This window comes from Topomyia yanbarensis, chromosome 2 (assembly GCF_030247195.1).
Source record: "Topomyia yanbarensis strain Yona2022 chromosome 2, ASM3024719v1, whole genome shotgun sequence".
Lineage (NCBI taxonomy): Eukaryota > Metazoa > Arthropoda > Insecta > Diptera > Culicidae > Topomyia > Topomyia yanbarensis.
Genome location: NC_080671.1, coordinates 320,102,085 through 320,129,544, shown reverse-complemented (window position 1 = coordinate 320,129,544; position 27,460 = coordinate 320,102,085). Strand labels below are relative to the sequence as shown.

General features: G+C 39.1%; 1 protein-coding gene across 4 annotated transcripts in view; it reads right to left on the bottom strand.

Annotated features, from left to right (window-relative positions):
• LOC131683743 (acetylcholine receptor subunit alpha-like 1) overlaps window positions 1-27,460 on the bottom strand; it is a 343,079-nt gene that overhangs the window by 48,621 nt on the left and 266,998 nt on the right. For all 4 annotated transcript variants that reach the window (XR_009304555.1, XM_058966001.1, XM_058966000.1 and 1 more), the window contains 2 exons: window positions 23,670-23,714; window positions 10,400-10,509 (listed from right to left, as the gene is read on the bottom strand). Coding sequence is in view for 3 of the 4 variants with exons in the window: in XM_058966001.1 (XP_058821984.1) it covers window positions 10,400-10,509; window positions 23,670-23,714 (155 nt within the window). In the remaining variant the exon portion in view is untranslated. The remainder of the gene's footprint in view (window positions 1-10,399; window positions 10,510-23,669; window positions 23,715-27,460) is intronic.

Sequence of the window (27,460 nt, the reverse complement as noted above, 5' to 3'; positions counted from 1 at the left end):
AAAATGCCCAACTCTACTACCACATAAAATAACTCCAATTAATGTCTCCGAATCTTTACAAAATTTAATCACGCCCTCTAATTATTTCTACTTTTAAGATAGTCGTAAAAATTTTCCCCCTTAGTTAAACATTGTTTGCTCCAATAATCTCATTGCTAAAAATGTCAAACCATATTGCCATAAAAACTAAATGACCCCCTAATCTTACGAAAATTATATTACCCCCTCGTGTATATGTATAGCTATAAATGCGCCTAAGTTTAATTTCAAAAATCAATATGTAATCCCCAAGTTTTAAGTAATTTAAAATGTGAAACAAAACAAAATTGGCACCTTTATGCTAACGCAAACCTGCCTTATCAAATAAACGAATTGAAAAAAAAAACCTGTTTTAATCCACCTAGAGGTGCAATTGTGCCTTTCTCATTTCTCCAAACTATGATTTAATAGCTGGTTCGTACAATATAGCATTATGAAAATTTCTTTCATTCTTATTACACTTGGTAAGTATATATATAAGAGCACCTTTTTGCATTTATCGCGGTATCGGTTTGAATCGGAGTTTTCTATGTGATCGCACTCCACAACCCGTAACTCCGGAGCCGGAAGTCGGATGGAGATGGAATTTAATATCAGTTTCCGGGGACGCAACACCTTTCATTTGAGACTAAGTTGACCAAATCGGTCTAGCCATTTTCGAGAAACCAATATAACCGTTATTCTGAATTTGGATGCTTCCGGAACCGTCGATGGTGGCCAGTGTGGCCAAAGAGACTTTGAATGACTGTTGGTGACCTAGATCTACAAATTCAACAGTTGTGTTTACATTTTAGAAACAATTTCACCTTTTTACATTTATCGCAGAAGTCGTTAGAATCGGGATTTGCTGCGTATCGTGCGTATCACCCTGTAATTCAGGAACCAGAACTCGGATCCACACAAAATTCAACAGCAGCTGATGGACCTTTCATTTAAAATCAAGTTTGTCAAAATCTGTTCAGAAAATTCCGAGAAACCGATGTGGACAAATCAACAAATTTTGTTTTGTAACCATACTCTTCAACTCGTAATCCGGAACAAGATGTCGGTTGAAAATGAAATTCAATAGCAACCTATGGGAATAGTATACCTTTCATTTGAATCTTAGTTTGTAAAAATCGGTTCAGCCATCTCCGAGAAACCGATGTGGACATTTTTTTAACAAATCCGCACATACATACATACATACATACATACATACATACATACATACATACATACATACATACATACATACATACATACATACATACATACATACATACATACATACATACATACATACATACATACATACATACATACATACATACATACATACATACATACATACATACATACATACATACATACATACATACATACATACATACATACATACATACATACATACATACATACATACATACATGCATACATACATACATACATACTCTCATACACACATACATACACACAGATATTTTGCGATCTCGGCGAACTGAGTCAAATGTTATATGAGACTAGGCCCTCCGGGCCTCGGTTAGAAAGTCGGTTTTTGGAGCAATTGCGTAACCTTTCTATATGAGAAAGGCAAAAGAATAGTATTTAATTAGCTTAATCAGCATGAGTTCAATGTTATCTTCATGTGATTATATTTTGAAATGTTGGTGGAATGGGTTTAAAAGTGGAGGGAATGGGGGGTTAGTAGAGTGGGAGTGGAGGATGCGTCAGAAATCCTTCATCTTATTTTGGTACACGGGGTGGATGAAGGAAATGCGGGCATGAGGGTGGTCCAAGGGGACGGTAGTGATGAAGGAGGGAGATGTAAGGGCAAGGCGGGGGGGGCGGAGGGGCGGCGATGCAATACTCAGCTTCATATTTTGCCTTCCATTTGAGACTTGGTTTGAGAAAATCGGTTCAGTCATCACCGATGAACCGATGTGACTTTAATTGTGGAATATGCCCGGAATTCCGGACTTCCGGAATCGTCGATAGTGGACAATATATTCAAAGAATGTTTGATTGGCAATCAGTGATCTAGATCTGCGATAAGAAGTAATTTGGTTACCATTTCAATAGTTTTTAGCCTCTGAGGTATTACGTTTGTACCGATTTATATGGGAAATTCCAATGTATCCTTACTAACACCGCTGTAACTCCGGAAGTAAGAGTCAGAACCGAATGAAATTCAGCAGCAGTCAATGGTATTACTGTATTTTTAATTTGAAATCAAGTTTGTAAAAATCGGTAGAGAATTCGTTGGGGAATGGGTATGATATTAGCTTAGGAACTTGGCGGGTTCCCCGGGGGCGTCATGAACTGTCATAGGTGACAAATGTGGTCAAAGCTGCTTTGATTGATCATTAGTGATCCAGACCCGCAAACTAGAGTAATGTTACATCAATTTCAATATGTTTTACATCATTTTAACATCATGGCAGTACCAGTTTATATGGGAATTTGCTGTGTGACCGCACTCTTCAACCCGTAACTCTGGAACCGGAAGTCGGATCAACTAAAAATTCAATAGCAGCTTATGGGAGCGTTATACCTTTCATATGAAACTAAGTTTGCGAAAATCGGTTCAACCATCTCTGAGAAAATTGTGCGAGTTTAAATGACACACACACATACACACACACATACATACATACACACACAGACATTTGCCGATCTCGACGAACTGAATCGAATGGTGTATGACACTCGGCCCTCCGGGCCTCGGTTAAAAAGTCGATTTTTACAGTGATTGCATAGCCTTTCTTTATATGAGAAAGGCAAAAAGGAAGATGTCGGATTGCAAAGCGTATGAACCGGCATCGGACAGCCTCGATTCTGTCAACGCCATTCTGGTAGTAGGGGTTCTGAACAGCAGAACAATATTCTAGTGTTGAGCGAACCAGCGCGCAATAGAGTGATTTTAAACAGTATAGGTCTTGATGCCTTATCCACAATAGATGATGTATGTGGTTTGAACGTTACTGTCGAATCCATGATATCTCCGAGATCCTTGACGTGAGAGTGTTATGGAATGCTCGAGTCGAAGAAATGGTAGTAAAACTGAATTGGAAAGAGTTTCCGCGATTGAGCATTTACTCAGGTTTAAAACCATTCTGTTTAGTTCACACCACGTACTAAAGCTTTTCAGTTCACTCGAAAGAAACTCGGCATCGATTTTATCCCGTATTTGTCGAAAAAAATTCATGTCGTCGGCGAAAGAAAGGCCTTGTAATTTGATTTTGACGTCATTAAAGTAGAGGAAGAATATCACTGGACCGAAATGGCTTCCGTGTGGGATGCCGGATGTAGCGAAGAATGGTGCAGATAGACAGTCCTTAAGTAGCCTTCCATCGCGGTAGAAACGAAACCAGCGCAGGAGTTGTCCATGAATACCGAGTTTGTCCAGCTTCGCTATTGCGATATCATGATTGATTTTTTTCACTTATATCCACACTTGCTCGGAGCTCGCCCATCGCTCATCGTTGATAACTCGGGCTTTTATAACATGGCGAACGGCATTGAGTACCCCACCACCTGCTGTCTTGTGGCCTTTGGGGGCATTACGGTCACAGTGGAAGACATCGAATGTTGAACCAAACACATGATGGGACAGAGTACGGTTGTTGAGCCACGTTTCGGTTAAGGCTGTTGCTGAATTTAAGGTTTACCAGAGAACGAATCAATTGCGTCTCGCCCCAGAATGTGACGATCATCGTCGGCAAGAGAAATGGTTGACATCTGGTCACAAGATGTCGGAGCAAAAGGCAAATTACTGGTAGCAAAGAATACATCAGCGCTGGAAGTGTTCGGATCAGATGTATATTTGCCATTTGTGGCGCGTTGGAAGACCCTTTCACCCATCACACACACAGAACCGGGACGACTAATGATCGCTGGCTGCAATTGCTTGTCTGTGGCGGGGGGATCGAGGGCTTCCATAGTGCCAACAGCGGTGCGTCCCAGTATGCGTTGAATCCCGATGGTGCGATGCGGAGAGCAGGAACGGGACGATAGTAGCTTACGGCGAGAGTCGTACGATGAACCAGAAGCGTGAATCGGTTCAACCGTTGTATCATTACAATTTGTATAATATTTGCCGAGAAAGGCGGCTTGGAAGACTCCTCTCCACCCACACATACAGGACCGGGACGACTGCTGAACGCTAGCTGTAAGGGCACGACTGTAACGGAGGGATCGAGGGCTTCCATAGTACCAACTGCGTTGCGTCCCAGTATGCGATCAGCATAGACACTCTTTCACAATAGCGGTGTAGTTTGGCATAGTGGCATTGCTAACCGTTGCGGAGTCCTCTGTAGGATTGATGGACCGGGTTGGATTAGCGTAATACATGCTTCTGAAATTAGGGAGAAAATTAGTCGGCGAGCACCAAATCTTATGGGTACAGTTATCCTCAAATTTCCTGAACAATATGCCTTGCGGCCATGTGTCAGGGTTAAGGGCTGCATAAGGGTACTTTGGGTGAACTCCAACTTTGAAGGATATTTCTTCTACACCTTACCTTATATTACTCCTACCCGCCCTTTACACACAATCTCATCATTGCTGCCGCATTGCAATTCGTTTTATTTCTTTTTTTTTTCTACGGTGCTATAAATATTTCATGACCTGTATCTGCCAAGTAGAAAAGTTCCGGCCATCAGATTCCTAGATTAGGACCACCACTTTGCATCACGTACTGTTTTATGTCTCTGGTTTAGTTTGAATCTTCAAAAACTCCTGCTTCCAACGGTTACTGGAAGCAATTTCTGAGCCTTCTGGTATTAAGAATATAGATGAGACAGTAATCCTCCCAGTAACCAAGGAAGAGGTTGTTCTTCTCTCATTGGTAATCTGCGATTTATTTAAAAGCAACATTTCAATGCGTGGTCAGATACAAATGGAACAAATTCTGAATGTTCCATTCGGAGTTGTTATCAACTTATTATGATTTGATTCCTGAATCGACAACATCCCAAAATCCTTTTTGATAAAAGTTTTCACAAACCATAAAACGTTAATCCCAAGACAATACGAACGAATAATTGTTATTTATTCAGACTAGCCTAGCAGCAATATTTCGATGAGGTTACTATGAAGAAAAAAATGGCTGTACTGAAGCTGAAAAAGCGAGTTAAAGAAGAGCAGATAAAAACTAGCAAGTAAAAAAAAACTTTTGACGATTAACTGATAGAAAGAAAACCTCAGTGTAAAAACCATTCCAATCTAAAACTAATGGCTTAAATGTGGTGAATTAATCCACAATGCGTACACATAAAAAACAACTAACAGAATAGGTTCTTTACCGTGGTTAAATGGAAATGATCTTCACGGCGGTTACCTAAATTTGCCTTATTCAAACGATACCCCAAAATTGAGTAAGAATTATTTCAGGTAGTTTTTCGTTTTCTTGAACGATGCATTCATAAAAAATCCAATAGATGTAGATAAGTTTCCACATTTGTTGGATTCCTGTTAAATAATGCGCTGCGCGGAATTTGAAACACCTGTGTGCGGAATTTAAATCAGCGCAATACATGATGCGCGGAATTTGGTACAACAACACATCTTTCATTTTCGCAGTTTTTGTAAAATTCTGATTAAATTCTCCTGTTATTATAATTTTTCATAGAAACATGATAAAATGACAAGCCAGTGGGACCAATTGCATAACTCTATGAATTTTGATTGATTTTTCAGAATGAATTTAGGTGCACTTACGCCTTAGATGCACGGAATTATGTGCCTTCACGGTACCCATTTTTTTGTTGGAGACGAACCACTGCGACCAGTATTTAGATCTATTAAAAAAAATACCCATATTGATAAGGTTGTCGAAAGTATTGCTTAACTGAAATTCGCTATCTTGAGCTTCAAAATGACTCAAAACATCCATTTTCATCATCTACTTGTGAAGCCCGTTCCAAAAATACCCATATTGTTAGGATTATCAAGAATAGTGCTCAACCGGAAATCACCAGCTTGCATTTCAAAATGGCGCAAAACATCTATTTTCAGTTTCTACTTATCAAGCCCGTTCCAAAAATATCCTTATTCTTGGATGTATCGAGAATATTGCTCGATCAAAAAAATTTAATAAGAATGTGAATCGAACTTTTTTAAGAGCTAAATTCCAAATAACGAACAAACATTTGGTTTGGTTCGTAAATGGAGTTTCCGGTGCATTATTCGAATACATCGCATAGTTTCCGAATTATCCGTGATTGGAAAATGTTAAATTTTATAAAATTAAAGAGTTCAAAAAATCATAGCTACAAAAAAATACATCAGTTTTAGCCAAAAAAATACGTTTAAATTATTTTTAGCCAAAGACGGCAAGAAAAAAAATTGGAAGAAATTTAAATCTTGGGAATAAATCTGAAGTGGAATGATACCTGTATTCTGCAAATGTCAGGATTAAATTATTTTTTTCTAAGTTGAACTAAAAAAAATATTTTTCGAGAATATTTTTTATTTCACTAAGAAGATTGTGTGAAAATTTCAGAATGAATTTCGAAGTACTTTACGATATATTTCAATTATAATAAATTGAATACTGTGCGTTTAGCGCAAAATTGCGTTTTTTATGTTATGCATAGTTGTAATATCTCGCAAAATATTTTGTGATCCGCTTCAAGAATTGTACGCAATTTTTTTAGCATGATTCTTAATATTTAAAGAAAAAATAAGCGAAAAAAAAAATTGGTCTAAATTTAAAAAAAAATCTATTTGCTATTTTTCCGGTAAGGTCGTGCAAAAACGCCACCTTGTTTAATAGTTTTACCATACATCGAATAGTTTCCGAGTTATCACTAATTGAAAACTTCAATTTTCTTCAAAAACCCGTAACTTGTAAAGAATATGATTTTCACCCAACACAAAAAATACATTTCAATTCTTTTTAGCTAAAGAATGCAAGAAAAAAATTGGAATGAATTGAAATTTTGGTTGAACATCTGGCGTGGAATGTACCATAAATACATTTTTGAAGTCACAAATTAAAAAAAAAAACTTTATTGTTTATTTGTTCAATACATCAACAGGCATACCAAAGCCCCAATGATGTTGGCCTTAATACTAATCTAATTTCTAGCAATCAAGTACACAAAAACAATAGTCATACAATAATTAAAAACAAATAAAAAGGTCAAGTGGTGTTAGCTAATTTATTAAATAGTATGGAAAAATATATACGCAGAGTTTGTCGAGAAACGTTGAAATCAAATGCCGTAGCTGCCTGGTTAAAAATTCGTTGCAGACCAGTGATGACTCCATACTATGGTTAGTGCGTCGGAATGGTAATCTGAACATAATGTTGTTGCGTAGTGTTCGAGGTGCGACGTTTATGTTGATTTATTCCAGAATAGCTGGGGCATCCATACGACCTTGCAGAGTGTCAGCGATGAACAAGGCTCTTGCAGTATTCCTTCGAACATGTAGGGCCTCTGGTTGAATTAGATGACACCGGTTTTCATAGCGAGGTAGTCGGGAAGGATTTTTCCCCGGCAATCTACGCGAAACGTAAAAAGCGACGCTGAACGGATTCTATTCTCTCAACGCCATTATTGTAGTTTGGACTCCAAACCTCAGAGCAATATTCTAGAATTGATCGCGATAAAGAACAGTTGAGACAATAGATATCCGTAAAATTTTTGGCTATTCTGAAGATGCATCCCAGTGCTCGAGATGCTTTACCAACTGCATAGGAGACGTGTTGTTTAAACGTAAGTTGAGGATCCAGAATCACTCCCAGATCTTTAACGTGACTGACGCGTTCAATGTCTGTTTCTAGTAGACGGTAGTTAAAATGAATCGAATCCTTTTTCCGTGAAAACGATATTACTGAATACTTCTTCGGGTTAACGCACATGCGGTTCGTGTTACACCAATCAGCAAATACATCAAGCTGCTGTTGGAGAAATCTGCAATCTTTAATTGAACTAATTAGGCGGAATATCTGCGAAGGTCAATCGTGGAGTCTTCAGAACTAGATGTACATCATTGAAGTATAGCAGAAACATCAACGGTCCCAAGTGGCTTCCTTGAGGTATTCCTGACTTAGAAATGAAGGTGGGGGCTGACAATCTCCTATGACAACTGCTATCTCTCGGTCTGTGAGGTAGTATCGAAACAACTGCAAAACACTACTATTTATTCCAAATCTCTCCATTTTTGCGATTGCGATATAGTGATTTATCTTATCAAAAGCGACAGATAAGTCGGTGAAAACAACGTCGGTTTGAGCACGATGTTACATACTGTCTGTTATGTAGGATGTTAAACACAGCTGGTTAGACGCTGTTAACCGCCCGGACGTGAAGCCGCGTTGATCGTCACTTGGGTACTGCTTACAATGAGCCTGAAGAGGTTCCATAATCACCAGCTCGAAAAACTTCGAAACTGCACTCAATGAAGTTATTCCACGGTAATTATTGACGTCTCGCTTATCACCCTTCTTGTGGACTGGGAACATGTTCGCGTATTTCCAGCAAGACGGGAAAACTCCTCTAGCAATAGATGCTCGAAAAATATGAAGAAGCGGAGTAATCAAAGCTTCAATGTGCCTTTTCAGGATAACGGAGGGGAACCCGTCGGGTCCCGGATTGAAAGATGACTTTAAAAATTAGGTTCCATTTTTGGCACGATTCCAGTTTTGACAACAGAAAGAAAAAATGTTGTAGCCAAAAGCGGAATACTACTGTATTAATTGGTCACATTGATCACCTTCGGGGTTTCAGAACAACTCAGTGCCAATTGTTGCTACATAGTAAAGTTGTGTGGCAAAAATGTAGTCAGATCAACTATCTTTACAATGAATATACTTTAAGAGTAATTCTCGCTCATGTAGTTATAGATTACGGAGCACTTAAACGAAACATGTGCTGAATTACCCTTCTCTAGTCTACTAGTTAAGACTGCCATAAAAACTTCAAGTGAAGCGTTCCCAGCTTAGGGCAAATTCGGGCAAATGAAATCTTTGCTACAGGTTAGTGGATATATTATGCTTGAATCCCCCGTCAACAGTTAAGGGAGACTTTGGGGAACTTTTTTTCCCAGATGTAATTTGTGGATATTTCAGGACTTTGGAATGGATATTTTCCATATAACTTCATACCAATGCAATATAAATGCATTTCCAATAGTATAATCCCAAAGCTGCCCTGTAAAGATCAACCGAAAATGAGCCGGAATTCTGGCTGGTACAACCGATTCTAACTAGAATCCGTTGTGTCACTGGAGCCGGAATACGAGTTAGAACCAGCCAGCATTCGGACTGATTTTCCGGCTGAACTTAACTGGGTGGCATTCCCGGCATTAAAATAACATATATGAATATTAAACTGTCCAGAAAAATAATAAATTTTTGAAAACTCAATCGGCCCACCCCTGAGTCGATTCCTAGTCCCACCAGGAGTACTTGCTCCAAATTTGACGCAAATCGGACAAGTCTAGCTACCGGAACAACGTGCGTAAAGTTTTTATGGGATTTTTCGACAATGTGCATGGAGAAAACCCACTAGTTCACACTTTCATCACTAGGTGGCACTATATACATCGTATTATCACTGTAGGTGAAAATAAGAACTATAATTTATTTTTCTACAATTTTGTCGAAAGCTGCTAGTCAATCCGTTTTTGTTGGAAGAAGTTATTAAACTTTTAGTGAAGTGATATCTGAGTTAGTTAGTCATGGGGCTTAGCAGTGCATGGTTGTGTATCAGTACTCGATTTCCATGAACTATACATTTTTATGAAATAACGGTTAGGTTTAACTTAATGGCATGTTCAGAAGAATTATAGTAAATAATAAGAGTCATGTTTAGTAAGAATTTTCAAAATATGTTTAAAGATAAATACTTCACAACAATATACTTTACATTTAGAATATCAGATTTTAAATAGTATTTTTACCCCGTTACCAAAATTACTTTTGCTCCGAAATGGTCTGAATGCCTATGGATAATACTTAGTCTTCCGTAAAGATCAAACAAAAAAAAATCATATCAATCGAAGACAACATAAATGGACAAATCTTGGTGGGATTGATACTGTAGAATCCAAGTTTCGCATTTTGCTTTTCATACATTTGTGTGTTTATGACAGAATGTAAATATAAAACCATGCAGTTTTAACATCGCCAATGTTGTATGTAAGATAAGAGCCTTTTCACCAGCAAAATAAACCATCGGCTATGTCAACTAGTCACCACTAACACAAAACGCCACATTCCTTTCTGTCCTTTGTTGCATCTGAAATCTGAATATCGTTTATAAAAAAAAAAAGTTGTCATTGTTCTTCCTTCTCAAATCAACTCGTCACTAGCAGCAGTTCTCTACATTCAGAATAAACCGTGATATTCAACAAACAATGCGATACTCACTTATTATATAACACAATATCTGGCAGCCAAATGTGCTCCGATGGCACATGGAGCTGGTCCACTCCACCGTAGTCATCTGGGTTCCATTTGAGCTTATAATCGTTCCATTCCTGAAAGTGTGAAAAAAGAAAATTAAAACAAGTTCCGTAAGCCGTCGAAAGAAATACATCCTCTAATAGATCTACCTCCATTAGTCAATGGGATTACGAGGATAAATGGCAAGACGTGATCTGCTACGGTCATTTAAATTGAGTTCCACGACAAGCGAAGTACATTTTGAATGAAAAACGCTTTTAATCCACCTAACAGTGTGATGAGACATTTCTTACTCATCAAAATCGATCAGGACCTGCTAGAGTCGAATGGAAATCGTCATTTTTCATAAATTTCTCTCTACATTCGGAAAGTGTTATCCTCGTTATTAATCATATTGCGTTTTCGTCTCAACTCGACGCATTCCCAAAATAAAAACCTGTGTTAATCCACCTAGTGGTGCAATTGTGCTTTTCTCATTTGTACAGACTACGATTCCATGGCTGGTTATGTTCAATACAATGGTGGAAATGAATATTACATGTTCAGTACGATTTGCACATACATACAATGGATCGACAGCCACGATCTTGAGATACTATGTGATACTGAAACATCGCTTGAAACCAGCGGCGGATCATGGAGAAAGGTCCGGGAGGTCCAGATCCTGCCGACAATTTTCAACTTGTTAAGAAATTTTAAACTAGTTTTAATTTTAAAGTAGCAACCCCTCACTGCATACTCCCTCCGGGCCGATATGATATTTAAAGTGATTGCATAACCTTTCTATATGAGAAAGACAAAAATGTACCAAAGTCCAAAAAAAGTCATTTTTTGTCAAACATCTCAATGTTTCATGCATTTTAAAGTCATTTGGCATCAAAAATACAAATTTGATTTTGAAAATTTTTCATTTCAGTTTATATGGGAATTTGCTGTGTGATTGCACTTTTCAACTCGTAACTCCGGAACCGGAAGTCCAATCAATAAAAAATTCAATAGCAGCCGATGGGAAGGTTGTACCTTTCATTTGAGACTAACTTTGTGCAAATCGGTCCAGCCATCTCTGAGAAACAGAGGTCACATTTTTTCCACATACACACATACATACACACACAGACATTTTCCGATCTCGACGAACTCAGTCGATTGGCATATGACACTCGGCCCTCCGGGTCGGGATTAGATTGACGAATTTTAGAGTGAATGAGAAAGGCAAGAACATTTTTAGCAAATGTTGAAAGTTATGCATTTTTTTGGTGAGCAGTTCTATGTTTCATAGACATTAAATCAATTTTAACTTCTCTTCCAATTAAATAAAGACCCTTATTACAGTACATCTCTACAAAAACGAGATCAATTTGAAAATAAATCTGACGACTATGATTGATTACAGAACTCTGTAATTTTCTATTGGAATGTTTTCAGGCAGGAATTTGATATTGATGCTATTAGACAACTGTGAAATCAAGACCAATAGATCAGTTACATATCAGGACCCCATTCCGACAATTTATTAAAAGTCCTCATGATGTTTACAACAACAGGATATCAATCTACGGATTAGATAATTGTTATGGTAATATTGAATTAAATCAGTCTGCATCAATAAATTTTCAACTTCAATCCAATATTTTTTTTAGTGTGGTGGGGGGGGGGGTTGGTTGGCGTTGTATGGTGTTAAACCCCAAAACCTTCTCTGGGCTATGCCGTTGCTTGGAGTTATTTATTTCGCTTTTCATTTTCCGATATGTTTCAGATCGATCCGATTATTATAGGTTAGAAAATTTGCAGTCAGAAGGTTCGCACAAATGAACATTTTTGCACTGATAAGTTATCAAGTTCCTTCCAGACAACTTGGAAGTGTTCGGTGATTATTTCTAGCGGTTGTAGATAGAAAAATGAAATACAAAATTCGATTTGTCGAAATAATGTTTGGCTTATTTCAATGGATTATTTCTATATTGAACAATAAATAGGCGACAAAGAGTAATCCACAAACAACAAGCCATAACTTTTAAAGTATTCAAAATAGATATTTGAAGTCTTCAGTAAAGTTATTCGCAAAAGTAAGAGCTACAAATTTGCTGAAGGCATCATTTCGATATAATCACTTCCACGAAAATTTGTGAAAATATCTCCCTCATAGGAAGATTAATCAGCAAAAGCATAATACCAAAAGAAAGGGCATATTATCTCCATTATATTCTCCGAAGATACTATTGACCTAAAATAAGCCGTTTTGGCGTTAATAATAGATTACATGTTTTGGTCATATTTCTGGCAATGGGAAATGATAAAAATCTTTCGTCCGCATTTAATGTTAAATATCTCTTTTGATAATAGTCCGATTTCAACAATCGATAGCTTGTTCGAAAGGTATTCGTTAAAGCTGTCTAAAAACATATAAATTGTTAATCTATATTGTCAATTTCGGCAGATAATTCAAAAAAACTGCAAAAAACGCCATTTTTACGCATTCAAACATTCGTATCTTGGAAACTAAACATCAGAATCAAAAACAAATTAATAGCGTTCATACTGTTTTTTAGTTCTTTCATTTAAAATTGGTTTGGATAAGATCGGTTCAGCCATTGCTGAGAAACGCGAATGAGAATTTGTCCGTTACATACACACACATACACACACAGACATTGTCCCAAATCGTCGAGCTGAGTCGATTGGTATATAAGACTCGGCCCTCCGGGCCTCGGAAAAAATCTTGAAAGTTTGAGCGAATTCTATACATTTCTTTTATAAGAAATGTAAAAAATGACTGTTTCTGTTTGTTTTTCATTCTTTTTTGACTTAAGTAACAAAATCTTACAGACGAATGTTTAGGCACGTAGTCCATTAAAAAATACTATCTGAATTTAAAACGATAGCTTTCAAATGAATTCCGTTTTCTTTTATTTCCATGGAAGTCAATACCGATATCATAGATTCATTAATTAGTACGCCAATCATTCGAAAATAGTAGGTAATTTTGCGGTTAAAATCCGACAGACATCGTCAAATGACAAACATGGTCCAGTTGATTTGGGAAATGGATGCTGCCAATGGCAGCTCTATTAACTGACTTCGCTCGAAAACTGCAACATGACATGTGGTTCATCGGTTGTAGCTTTTTACTTAGCCCCGCGGGTGGTCGTATCAAGACTATATCTGAAATGAACCCACAGTTATTGGCGATTTGCGGTTTCTTTCTCTCCCGCTGTATCGAACTTCATACGACCATCAGTTGCTATATTGTGGTTTGTATTTGAGGTCAATTCATTCAGCCATGGCATGGCAAAATGGCAAATACGGGGTAAAAACACATTTTGCCGTAAGGGACAAATCACGCACATAGCATGTACCATAGAACTGCAAGGGTTTTTACAGGAGTTCCGGGGTCTGGTTCGACACAATAAATGAAATAAATTAGTCAACAGTAGACCATGGCTGCTCGGGCTGAACGACCAAAGGGAAACAATCACGGTTATTTGAATTTAATGCTCTATTGCATATTTTATTGTTCAGCTGTTTCAGTTCGAGCACTGATGATGGTTTCGGGTAATTCAAAAATAAATGGTGCAAATGGTGTAGTTAATTTAGAGAGTTATGTTTTACGGATCTACATAGATAGAAAATATAACATGAGTAAAAATGTGATCAATGCATAAAATTTCTGAATGATTTTAAAGTTTAAGATACCATTTCTGCTTCTAAAAAGTCTTAAAAAAATTTTCAGTGCAAACCCAAAGCTATGTCCTATAGTCTTTGAGGCAATAAGAAAAAGTCTTGATATAAATTTTTATGAAAAATGTGACTTTTCACGTTTCATTAGTCCATATACCATGTCCACAAAGCAGCAGACCATATGGAAAAAAATCCGTTCATAAATTCATTAACAAAAGATCACAATTTCGTGAACCTATTTGTATTTCCAAAAAACTAGCTCGTCCAAATATATACATGGCGTTACATCCGAATGTTTGGTTGGGTTACTGTTGTTGTTCCATGAACATGTTTAGTTTTTGTTATGATTCATGTTTATACTTTAGGAATACACTTCCGACAGTCAAACGATGTTCATGGCTTCCGGAGCTTATTCAAGATTTCTCTCACGTTACTGTGCTATTTTATTCATGAATTTGATATCGGATTTTTCTGTCAGACTGGCGGGATTGGTGTGCATGATTTCTGGATCTTAGTCGCGGATTTCATAGTTTCTATTCACGTTATCGTCAAATTTTAGTCATGATTCATGTTCATGATCTCAGGATCTTAGTCGCAATTTTATTTATGCTCATGATTTCAGGAACTTCGTCATGATTTCGTGATTTCTTTCCATATTGTCGCGATATTTTAGTCATGAGTGGAGATTGATGTTTATTTATGTTTTTGATTTCAAGACCTTAGCCACGATTTTTGACTTTATTGTTGTGTGATTTATGTTCATGATTTCAAGATCTTAGTTACGATTTTCGTAATTTCTGCTCACGTTACTGTGATATTTTATTCTAGAGCTCACTTTCGAATTTGGTACGTGCAGTAATGTGACTCATGTTCATGATATCAGTAGTTATATTCTGTGAACTATATCAGCAACACGATACGTGGTGTTCAACGTAGTTTTCGTTTTCTGTCAAGGCATCACATTGAACCTTATCAAATGAATAACGTTGTTCCAAGTTTTAATAGTTTTCTTATATTAACTCTCGTACCTATTGCTGATCGCTAGCCGCTGGACATTTCATGAAAACGTGCTTGGAACACAAAAATGATTCCACGAATAGTACCCCAAATTTTGTGAAAGAGTTCACGTGAAAATTTCACTACCATGTTGCATGAAATTGGAAATGATTAGGATTATATTCTAAATATTACAAGCACATGAAATAGACCGTAAATCATGTACCAAGAATCATGAAGTAGTTGACGAATGCACGAATAATACTTCATGAATTTGTGAACAATTTATCGAGCACGAATGATCAGACGTGACTATTTACTAGGAATCATAAACCAGTTCACGAATGCATGAATATTATTCGTGATTTCGTGATCATTCACGATCAGAAATAGCAATTCGTGACTATTATACTAGGTATCATGAACCAGTTCACGAATGCATGAAATATATTTCATGATTTTGTAAACTTTTACGAACACGGATATTGGATGGGGAATACATGAATAATATTTAATGATTTTGTGAACTATTACACGAGCGTGAATGGCAAGTCGTGACTATTATACTAGGGTTCATAAACCAGTTCACGTATACATGAATATATTTTTTTAATTTTGTGATTTATTTCACGGGCACGCATGGTCAGTCGTAACTATTATACTAGAAATCATGAAAAAGTTCACGAATACATGATTATTATTTCATAATTTTATAAACTTATGCACGAGCACGGATAGTGCATCCTAACTAATGTATTAGAAATCATGAATTAGTTAACGAGGATTCAATGATTTTATGAATAAAATTTCTAGTTTTGAGATATAGTTCACGAGAAAATATCACGAATGTTTTGATTTTGTGAACTAATGTTCCTAATTCTATAAATAGCATTATTAGTCCTTTGGTGTTATGAATTATGTTCATAAAGTTGTGAACCAGTTCACGTACAGAAAATCGATTTGGTAATGACATGGCGGAAACCTCGACTGAAGTTCACAAAGCGAAAATAAATATTTTCACTAATAAAAGCCTTATGCGGACGTTACTAAAGGGAAATTGAACATAATTATAACACTAGGGCATTGGCAATTTTCACATAATTTGGACAATTCTAGACTCCCGCCCACTCCGCTTGAAATTTTTGAAATTGGTGCTATGGGAAAATATGGAGGAAATATATATATATATATATATATATATATATATATATATATATATATATATATATATATATATATATATATATATATATATATATATATATATATATATATATATATATATATATATATATATATATATATATATATATATATATATATATATATATATATATATATATATATATATTGAATGCTATAACTTTTGAAGTAGCAATCAGCAAATTACAATTTATACCTATTTTTAAAGAAAATAACCTTAGTATTTGAATGGAGATATTTCCGTTTCTAGAAAAATACAGGAAATTGGAGTACTGGGTCATTTTGACCCCAAAATCCCCTATTTTCAATAAATTTTCTGCTCCGTGATGCAAAAAATACATATTTTGCAGTTTTTCTAATTTGAAAAATATCAGAAATGAAACTGAACCTTTTTGACATTTGTCGGAATACGAAAAGTTGGGGTTATAGGGCCTTTAATCATTCATATTTAATTTTCTCATTTTCTCGTGCATATATCTCTATTATTCTTCACTCAATTTTAATAAATTGTACCTTGTTGAACATGGAAAATCCTTAGGAACAAAATGAAAATAGATTCGGTAAAAACTCAGTAACATCAAACTGTCTGACATATAGTCTCGATTTCACATTTTTATCATAAAATCGGACATATTAATTCCGTTTAACAACAAAATTCTTATTTAATTTACTACTTATGAGAAAAGATTCCATCCCGGAAAAATAGGGAAAGTTGAGGTATTAGGACATTTAATGAAAAAATGTGATTTGTAGAGTTATTGTCAAAAAAAATTGATGTTTCTGAATTTTATCCTTAACGAATCTATTTTTATTCTACTCCTAAGAGTTTTTCACGTTCAACAGGTTACATTTGATGAAAATTGATTGAAAGATATGTGCACGAGAAAACGATAAAATTTAATAAGAATGACAAAGGGCCCCAACTTCTCGTATTCGGACAAAGGTCAAAAAGTTTCCGTTCAGTTTCTGAGATTTTTTCACAATATAAAAACTGCAAAATATGTATGATTTGTATCACGGAGCAGAAAAAATATTAAAAATAGGGGATTTTGGGGCCAAAATGATCTAGTTCTCCACTTTCCCGTATTTTTCTATAGAGAGGACCATTCATTCAAATATTAAGGTTATTTTCTTTAAAAAGAGGTATAAATTGTAGTTTTCTGGTTGCTACTTCAAAAGTTATAGCATTTAATATATTTTGCCTCCATATTTTCCCATTGTACCAATTTCAAAAATTTCAAGCGAAGTCTAGAATTGTCCAAATGATGTGAAATTTGGCATCTGAGCTTACTTTGACATTTGTCACAATATCAGAGGGGGGGGGGCTTTGGGAAGTCAAAAAAAATTTTTTTTTTGCAATGCCCTATTATAACATGATTTATGTTCATGATCCTGTTTTCGTAACGTAAAAACGTAATTGGCTGTGGTCCTGCGTGCAGTTGATTGTAGTGGTAGTGCTCTGACAGCAACACGGATAGCGGATGCTTCGCAAGCAGCATTATTGGGTGCTTCACTTCTTACGAAACTTCGGCTTGCTTGAGTCTCCCACCGACTCGAATAACGCCGTTTTTGTACATCACTCGCTTCAGCCATTTCTACGATGCTGGAAGGAGATTACGTTGGGATATTTTGGACAGCTCCTTGAAGAACATCTCCCGTTGGGCAATACGGCACAATGCTGGATCAGCCTCGCGTAGAGCAGATGTGGAAAGAGACTCAAACGGCTCTGGTTTGGTCTTCTGGACGGCAGCTCGTATAGAACGGAAATATCGCATCCAATACGCTATGGAACGTCGTAGTTTCGTCAAGCTAGAGTAGCGACTGAAAAGGCGAGCGGAGAAAGACGGTTCGGCAACCGCTACCGACGTCATGGCAACGTTGCCTTTGCTCTCTGGTATTGTGGATAAATCGCACGCTGGCAACACAGTGCGTGGCAAGTGGTGTGGTGAAACCGATAGCCATTGCGGTCCTATCCACCAAAACTCCAGGTTCACGACATCGGTCGGATTATCACCTCGGGATATAAGGTCTGCAGGGTTGGAATCTCCGGGAACGTGCTGCCAGGAGAAAGATCCGGTAGTGGATTGAATTTTGGACACTCGGTTTGTCACGAGAACACTTCGCACGATGTCTTAAGGAACTTCATCACCTTCTAGTATAGGCTAGCTGTCAACACGGCGGCACACAACTCTAGGCACGCAATCGATTGGCTAACGGTGCGACCTTGGATTTTGACGTTAGCAACTAAACACGAATTTCTGCAGCGGATCCTGACCGGACGTAGCAGCATGCACCATATGGTTTCAATCTTGACCTGCGACATGAATCAGGGAATGCGGATTGTGGAGATTGCGTCTAGCGTACCATGGAACTCCTTCCATTCGCCTTGGAGATGCGGAGGTAGCGGACGATCCCACTCGTAGGAATCTCCTGCGTCGGTCTTCAATGCCCAGACGCTGCATGAACAGCTTCGCTACGGTGATTGTCGGGCTAACTAGTTCTAGTGGGTCGAAGATCTGCGTAATGTAGGACATGACTTATCTTTTGGTCACAATGGGTGCTGGTAGAAGCAACTGGACCTTGAAACGCATCGTATCGGACATAGGCTCCCACACGAGTCCTAGGGTAGATACGGATTGTTCGTCCTGGAGATCATGCAGTGGCAGTAGAGCGAGATCTTCTTGCGGGACTTGCGCAAGGACTGCTGAGGAATTGGATGCCCACTTCTTTAATGGGAGGCCAGCTGACGAAAGCATGGTAGATAAAAAGTCATCGACGTAAAAATCCTGCTTCACAGCATCTACGGAAGCGGGGTACTTGTCGCCTTCGTCCGGTGCAACTTGTAGGAGGGTGCGAGTTGCCAGGAATGGCGCGGATACAAAACCGTACGTAACGGCTTGGAGCTCGTACGCTATGAGCCGATCATCGCGGTTGGAACACTAGAGAATGCGTTGAAGCGGTCGGTCCTTGAGAAGCAGCTGAATCTGTCGGTACATCTTCTCGATGTCGGCTATGATGGCGATCGGGTGTGTGCGGAACCTCATGACGATAGACAACAGGTCCTTCTGGACGACAGGTCCAACGAGCTGCTTATCGTTGATGGAAAATCCTAACTCGGACCTTCGTGGTTGTACTGAATTCCATGAACACAGGATGGTGCGGGAGATAGCAGTGTGGGTTCACATCGTCTACTGGATCGACGAGCTTCTTCATGTGCGCCATTCGTGCGAATTCGTCCATGAACTTGCAGTATGCATCCTTGGTGGGTGTATAACGCTCTAGTCGTTTCTCAAAGCTCAGGGAACGACCTTCGGCGATAGCTCTGGATTCGCCAAGGTTGACTAGCGGATCACGGGTGAGTGGCAAACGAATGGTAGTAGCGTAGTAGCGTAAAGTTCTTCACACAGTAAACCCACGTCAAGCTCACCGGATAACTTGAGTCCACCACTAAAGAAATCGTTACCACGAGCACTAACGATTAAGATTGAGTAAAATTAGCAATTGATTGTTTACATCTATTCTCAGCTCTAGTCAAACGATAAGATTCAATCAAGAAACAGATCGCTGAGACATTCAACATTAATTTTATTGTCTAATTAAACCAATTCATACAATCGTACTTGTTGTAACAATTCAATCTTTGAAAAGCGAAATAATTCATCCGGAGATAAATACAAATTCTAAAAGTCTTAGCAAGGGACTGGAAGGTGAAGTATATTTTCCAATATTAAGAGCCATAGTACCCAAGATAGAGCAAGGAGTTGAAGGAAAAAAGTTTAAAAAAGCGTGGAATAGGGTCATATAAGCAAGCTTAGAGTTTCTCGGCGACTTCAACTTTTTGTCTTCTACCTCATGGGTCAGGATATTTTGGCATTTGAAATGCGAATCACCTGAGTCTGCCTCATGTCCTGAACGAGTACAAAGTAACTTTGAACTTCATGCTATCAGAACCAACTGCAAGTCTAAAAGTCTTCGTATAAAGAAAGCTTTGGGCACACCCCTTCCAGCATCGAAATATTGTGGTGAAATTTTTTAAAATGGACTTTGTTCGACAAAAATGTGCCTAACATGTTAAATGCAATTCTCTAGGTTTCTTTTGCAAAAGTTATCTTCTGAGGAAATTTTTCCTTGTAGTGAGAATTGGCGACAGACCTTGGCACCTACCGGTTAGCTCGTTGTGGAGGCTAGGTCTACCGCTGTGGACTACATCGGGTAGATCGCGACGAAGCGGGGAGTTAAATGGCTCTTTTGCATCGTGAAAAAACTGGGAGCTAATTGGTGTACAAAACGGACATCGGTACCGAGAGAAATTACGTCGCCAGAGAACTCTCAGTCTAAGTAGTGTAGTTTCACCGCCTGGGAGCTAAATGGCTCAAGAAATGGGTATCAGTTTTGGCGGAAATTCCGCTGCCGGGAAACTCTCAGTCGAACTGAGCTGAGTTCACCTGAGTCCCGAAGAGATCACGACAAAGCTGGGAACTAAATAGCTCACGGAAACCAGAGCTAATTGGAGCTGAATGGATCGCTGAGACGAAAGCTGAATAGTTCACGAAAACGGTAGCTAAACGGCTGACAGAAACCAGAACTAAATAGCTTGCGGTAACTTACCGCTGGGTAATATCCTAGTGGAGTTCAGAGCTAATAGGAATCGTCACACTCTCTAGTCCACATTCACTGACGGTGAATGTGGACTAGAGAGTGTGTGAGAAGTGTACTCATAGCACCACCAGGTGATTTGCTACCACATCGGCCAACGGAACCCTGCTACAACACAGAGAAGGACGGCCGGCGAGCAAAAGTGGAAAACGTAAGCCTTTAAGAAAGACCTCTTCGCTGAGGCACTTCGGCCGGACAGCGACACGTGACGGCTCGTGACACCACAATGCCGCGAAAGCTCAGACTGGTGGAACGAGACACTCTGTATGCTAAGCGCTGCTCATCTCAGAACCAGAAGGTAAGCTAAGACAGCAGGATCGCCGCAGGAGAGAGCAGCGCAAGGTTGCGTTTCTGGAAGCAAGGAGCGCGTTTTAATAAGCTGTGCCAAGAAGTAGACGTTAATCCTTGGGGTGAAGCGTATTGAGTGGTGATGGCGAAGATGAAGAGACCGTCGACGCCAATGCCCTGGAAAGTTACAGATATTCGTTGAGTATCTCTTCCCGAAGCGCGATACAAATACCTGGACACCGACAGCGTACGGTGAAGAACAAGGAGCAAACACGAACGATTGGTAAGTGACTAACGACGAGCTAAGGGAAGCATCGATGCGACTAAAACCTCGTCCGGAAGAAATACTAAACGTGGCTCTGAAAACTGTAGGACATGTTCATGGTGGTACTACAGAAGTGTTTATATGTTGACAACTTATCCGATATATGGAAGGAACAGAAGATGGTGTTGCTGCGAAAGCCAGCGAAATCACCGAACGATCCAGCCTTCCATATACCTATAAATCTGTAAAATACACCCGGAAAACTCGGAAAACTAATCGACGACCGGTTGAGCTTCAACAACCACGTCGACTACGCCCGCGGCGAAGATAACGAACGGAAAAGCGAGGATCCTGCCAAACATCGACGGTCCTTGAAGCAGCATGAGGCGTCTGCTAGTTAGTGTCTCTTTATTGATATTGGGATACCGCGCAACCGCGAAGAGCTGAGCAAGGCGTTCCAGCTGATGGCCGTGCGAGTCGCGAGTGCAAACAGATCATAATCGTCGAAGGCAGTATGCGTTATCGTCGGAATGATCGCCATCAGCATCACCCAGGGGAAGGATATCGAGTGCTACAATCCGAGAAACGTCAGAAACGTGGTGTTAATAGATTCGATGGAGAGGTTACTCAGGAATGTGATAATACGGAGAAAAAAATGTGGACGTACCGGCTCATCCTAAACCTGTTCGCGTTATTCAATAGAAAGCATGGAGAGGTGAACTTCCACTTGACGCAGCTCCTCCTTATAGAACAATTTTCGTGATAAAAAAACGTTTATAGAGGAACCGAGACTATTAAGACAGTGGGGATAAATCCTATTGTCGTACATATTCGTTAAACCGTTATTCTAAAACATTAATTTTTACAGCTAAATCTAATTCTTTGTTCGTTAGAAAGGAGATACGTGTTTCATTTTTTGCCATCCCCAAAACCAAAATAACTGATGGTAAAACCGCAATTAAAGCAACAAATAAAAATGAAGAAATAACAGGTAAGTGTTTTGAAAAGTTTGAGTATCCTATTTTATGGAATGATTTTTGTTTGGGTAATATTTTCAAAACGTTCACCAGTTTTGTGCGTAATGAGCGTACGGGGCTATTCGGATCCCCTATTCCATCAACCACCGTTCAGCGGCTTGCGGTTACACATACATTGCACAGGTCACAGCAAAGAAAATACATGATGCGCTAATCGACAGTTGTGACTACCCAGATTGAGTTTCTGTAAAGCAATTTTTTTTTCTTCTTAAGGAGTTTATCTATTAATTATTTCATAGATAAACATAATTCCATTGAAAAAAAATAAACCAAGATTGACAGGCTGAATTGTCCCGTAGGGAGGTCCGAGTTTACATTGTAAAATAACGAAAAACGTTTTGGAATTGTCGCCTTACGCTGTAATGGAGTGGTGCAATGGACTTTTATGGCACCAAAATGTAGCTGAGGTTTGAAACTAATAAATAAGACCTTTAACCGACTAATTCATTCACATCTATCCACCTAAAAGGGCTATTTTCTTAGGTACGCCCAAATAGCCCCTACATAAGCCCTCCACCAAAAAAAAAATCTTGCTAAGCCACTGCTCTAATTTGAAATGATCTTTGCGCGAATTTCTGTTCAATACTATATAATAAGTGTATCTAGGAAAAAAAAATGATTTAACCAATGAATAAATTTTATTTTAACGGAAACAGCAGCAGAAGTAAAAATAATAGAATTTTTAGTGGCCCATGATTGTGGGAGAACTATTTGTAATGCCGCCCTAAGCAAAATAATGACTCCACAAAGTTCAGTTGCGGTTTTCCTCCTTCCACTAGGCTTATCTATAAATAGCAGTAAAATTCATTGTATAGCTTTGCTCGTGGTAGTAATACTGCTATAACCAGTATGAACTACAGGAATATATTTAGATTAATTGTTTACGATTAAGAAGACGAGATCAAAATTTTTAAAAAGCAAAACTTTTTGAGCGACTGAGTTACATATGTGCTTCGTTTAATTTCAATATGATTATAGTGGAATTAAACGGAAGACTTCCGTCATAAGAGGGTAAATTAAGAGGAGAGTATTTTGTACGTGACTCACTGTGAAATTTTTCTCGCTTCACAAAAATAAATAAATATTGAACAACGATCAATCTGACACTTACCTGTTCTACCCACACGTTCGTAGTCATGATTTGATTTTTAAGGTTCTGAAAATACAAAACAAAACAAAAAGCATGTTACAAAGCGAAACCCAATCACAGATTAAAGGGCATTTCAAAATCACACAGCAAACACACATAAAAAAGAACACTTGTCATGACATAAGAGAAAACTGCTAAGGAATCCCGAAAGCATTCCCGTTCAACTCGAGACCTATTTGCATACAAATTGCCGTTAAATTCTACCCCGGAATAATGCGAATAAATCAATGTTATGGTTCACATGCTGCGGGAATAGTCGATGCATCAATATTCCGAGCTGGCAATTTCCGACACAAAATAAATGACCCAATACGAGATGTGGTGATAAGAACGGTACACCATTTTGGGAACGATAGGCAGATAGGTTGAAAAGGCCTATTTTGATAATAGTTTTTTTCATTGCATTGTAAAGGCTGTATAAAAACAAAGAACTTATTCCCAAATCTCTCAAAGAAGACCTGATAGAAGTATTAGGATAGCAACTAATAAACTGCTCCGTGTTTCATATTGTATTAATGTGATTGATGTAGGTAGCTTGTAGCTTGAGCTTGTACGACCACCCCTGGCTGCTACTCCGTTATCGATCGGGACTAGCTGAAGTTGCACAGGGAATCAGTACATAATTATGCTTGGGATTAGCGAAACATCTTTCAATGTGCAACTCCTGGTAATCCTAAAGTTTTCTGATCAATACCGGCACCGGCCAGGCCCGAACGTAGATCGCGGAAGGAAAGGGAAGGAATTGTTAGTCCGATACTTGCTTTTGCTAGTGGCCGTATATACTGCTGCGCACTCCACAAGTATCGCAGAAGTGATGATATTTTTGTTAGTAGAGTATAGTTGTTGGATATACTTCTTCTTTACCGACGCCAGAGAGGTGATTCCACTACCTGGACTAAATATCGATCCACCAATTTCATGGACCGGGGACCAACGGCTTTACTTCCCTTCCGAAGGAAGACGTGACCACATATTTTTTCACCTCAGAAAAATCTCAACGACCTCGGCTGGAATTGAACCCAGGCCAACTGGAATGAGTGGCGGTCACGCTTACCAATCAACCACCGGCGCCGTCATGTATTAAGGCAATTGACGTAGGTAGTTAACAAAGTCCTTATATAGAAATCATGCGTTAAAGCTAAAACTGCCTCTGTGCTCGTATGTGTGACAGTTTCTATGACAAATGGTAGCGTCTACGTAATCAATACAGTTTTGACGCGCACCTTGTTTAGAGGGAGCAATTACATTCTTCATGTCTCAACTAATTCAAATCGCTTCATCTTATTAACCCTAGAACGTTGTACTGCGGTATAAATATACCCCACGCCATCTTTGGAGCCGTGTGAAAGCGAGAATTCGGTATTTGCCGACCAGGGACCCTAACCATAATTTAGAGTTCATAGTAAGGCTAAGAAAAGGTGGTGCAGACAGTTTGGTTTTGGCCTTCAGGGAAGCAGGAGTCAAAGTTAGCGTGGGGTAGATTTGTACCCCAGTGTACCGCTGCCGTTAGCGTGACTCATGACAATACCAGTTTAAATACCAGTTTTCAGCTATGTAAATAACAATTAGTGTTATGCAATCGTGTTTAATCATTTATTCGATTAATTTAATTTAATTTTGAGATAGAAAAAAATATTCTTTTTCATTTAGGTTGATTTTTTATTTTATGTAAATTAAGTTTAATTTTTTTTGTGTTTCCAATTCATCTCGTCAGTAACTAGCACCAACTAGGTGTCTAGTTAGACGATGTATCTAAACTAGTACGCTAATTAGCACTAGTTAGACACGAAAAAATCCACACAGCTCACACAACATATGTGAACGTCTAAACAACTGACTTGGAAATTTGTTTGTTTCTTACTAGTGCTAATTTGGGTACTAGCTTGGACACATCGTCTAACAAGACAGTAAAAACAATAGATAACAGACGTCTCGTGCTGTTCCCCAGCCGCCCACGTGTGGCATGGTCCTCAATATTGCGTTCGTTACCTTCAGCGACTCAGGCGTAGTCAACGTGGTTGTTGAAGCTCAACCGGTCGTCGATTAGCACTCCCAATTTCTTCAATGTCCGCTGCGAAGCAATCGCATGTCCTCCGATGTCGATCTGCATTCGCTGAATCGTTTTGCAGTAACTGACCAACAACATCTCCGTCTTGTGGTGAGCTGTCTGCTACTGGGCCCCATGCATCCAGTTGTCGATTGCGTCTATTATCTCCGTCATAGACACCTCCATTTCTCACCCATCACCGTTAGTGACACGTCGTCCGCGAAACCCACGATATTCACTTTCCTGGGCACCCGCAGGGTCAAGACCCCATCGTACATCCCGTTTCAAAGGGTTGGACCTAGAATGCTCTGGAAGTACCTCTTCAGGATTCGACATAGTCGGGAACCTTGATTCTTTGCAGCGGTGCGGTGATAGCATTCTTCACATCTATCGTAACGACAGCGCAGTATCGATCTCCTCTTTGCATGTGTCTAGAAGCCTTCTCCGCACTCTCGAGCACTGTATGAATTGTATCCACTGTCGATGCTCATTTGCGGTATCCGAACTGCATATTGGGCAGCCTGCGCTCGCCCTCCATACATTTCGTCAAACTGTTAAGAATGATTCTTTCCAGTAGTTTTCCGAGTGTATCAGCAGGCCTATGCGAGGCCGGATCGCCTGGTGGGTTCCGTGGCTTTGGTAGTTATACCAGCTTGTGTACCTTCCACATTTCGAGGAAGTTGCCTTCATTTAGACACTTCTGCAGCACCATCCTAATCATGTCCGGGTATGCCAGGATCGCAGCTTTCATCACCACGTTTCCATCCGGACCGTGGCTTTCTTTGATTTCAGTCAATTCGATGCTTCTACAAGCTCATTGTTAGTCATTTGCTGGACGCCGTCTATTGCCGTCACAATTCTTCTTATTAGATCAACCGCACCCACGTTCTCGGTCCCGCTCTCTGCTCGAAATGTCTCAACGAAGAGGTCTTTGTTGAAAGCTTCCGTCTTCCACTTTCGCTCGCCGGTCATCCTTCTCCGTGCTGCAACAAAGTTTCGTTGGCCAACACGGTAGCGAATCGCCTGGTGGTCGCTATACGTGTACTTCTCGCATACTTTCCAATCCACATTCGCCGTCGGTGAAGGGCTACAGAATGTGACGTCAATGATAGACTCCCTTACCACTCTCCGTAATGTGCTAACGGAATCTTCATTGCACAATCGTACGTCTAACTTCGCTAGAGCTTTCTGCAGGATATCCCCACTTGTGTTGGTTACTCTACTACCCCACTCTACAGCCCAGGCGTTGAAATGATAAACAATGACTACTGGCTTTCGGCCGATCAACTGCTCGGTTAACTGCTCCAGCATTAGGCTGAACTACTCCACCGTTCACCTTGGAGGAGCGTACCTGCTGCATACGAAGACGCCGTTAATCTTGGCGATCACGAAGCCTTCGTATGAGCGTTCTTCTACTTCCTGAATTGAAAATCTGAAAATTGAAAATTCCCAATCTATCCCCCTATCGTCAAGGAGGACTTGATACGGCTCTGCATTTAAAGTGACGTCATACATCGTTTTTGTCGTAGACTGCCACAATAGTTGATGTGCTGTGTCACAGTGATTTTACCTAGATTTTCTCCATTTCCGTTGGCTTATAGTTGCCCTGTTGTAGCCAGGGCATTTGGAGCCACTCATCTGATGGTAGTTTCTGTCTACTTGAGTGGAAACCATGCACTTCGGCCTTTGCGTGAAGTTTCTCACA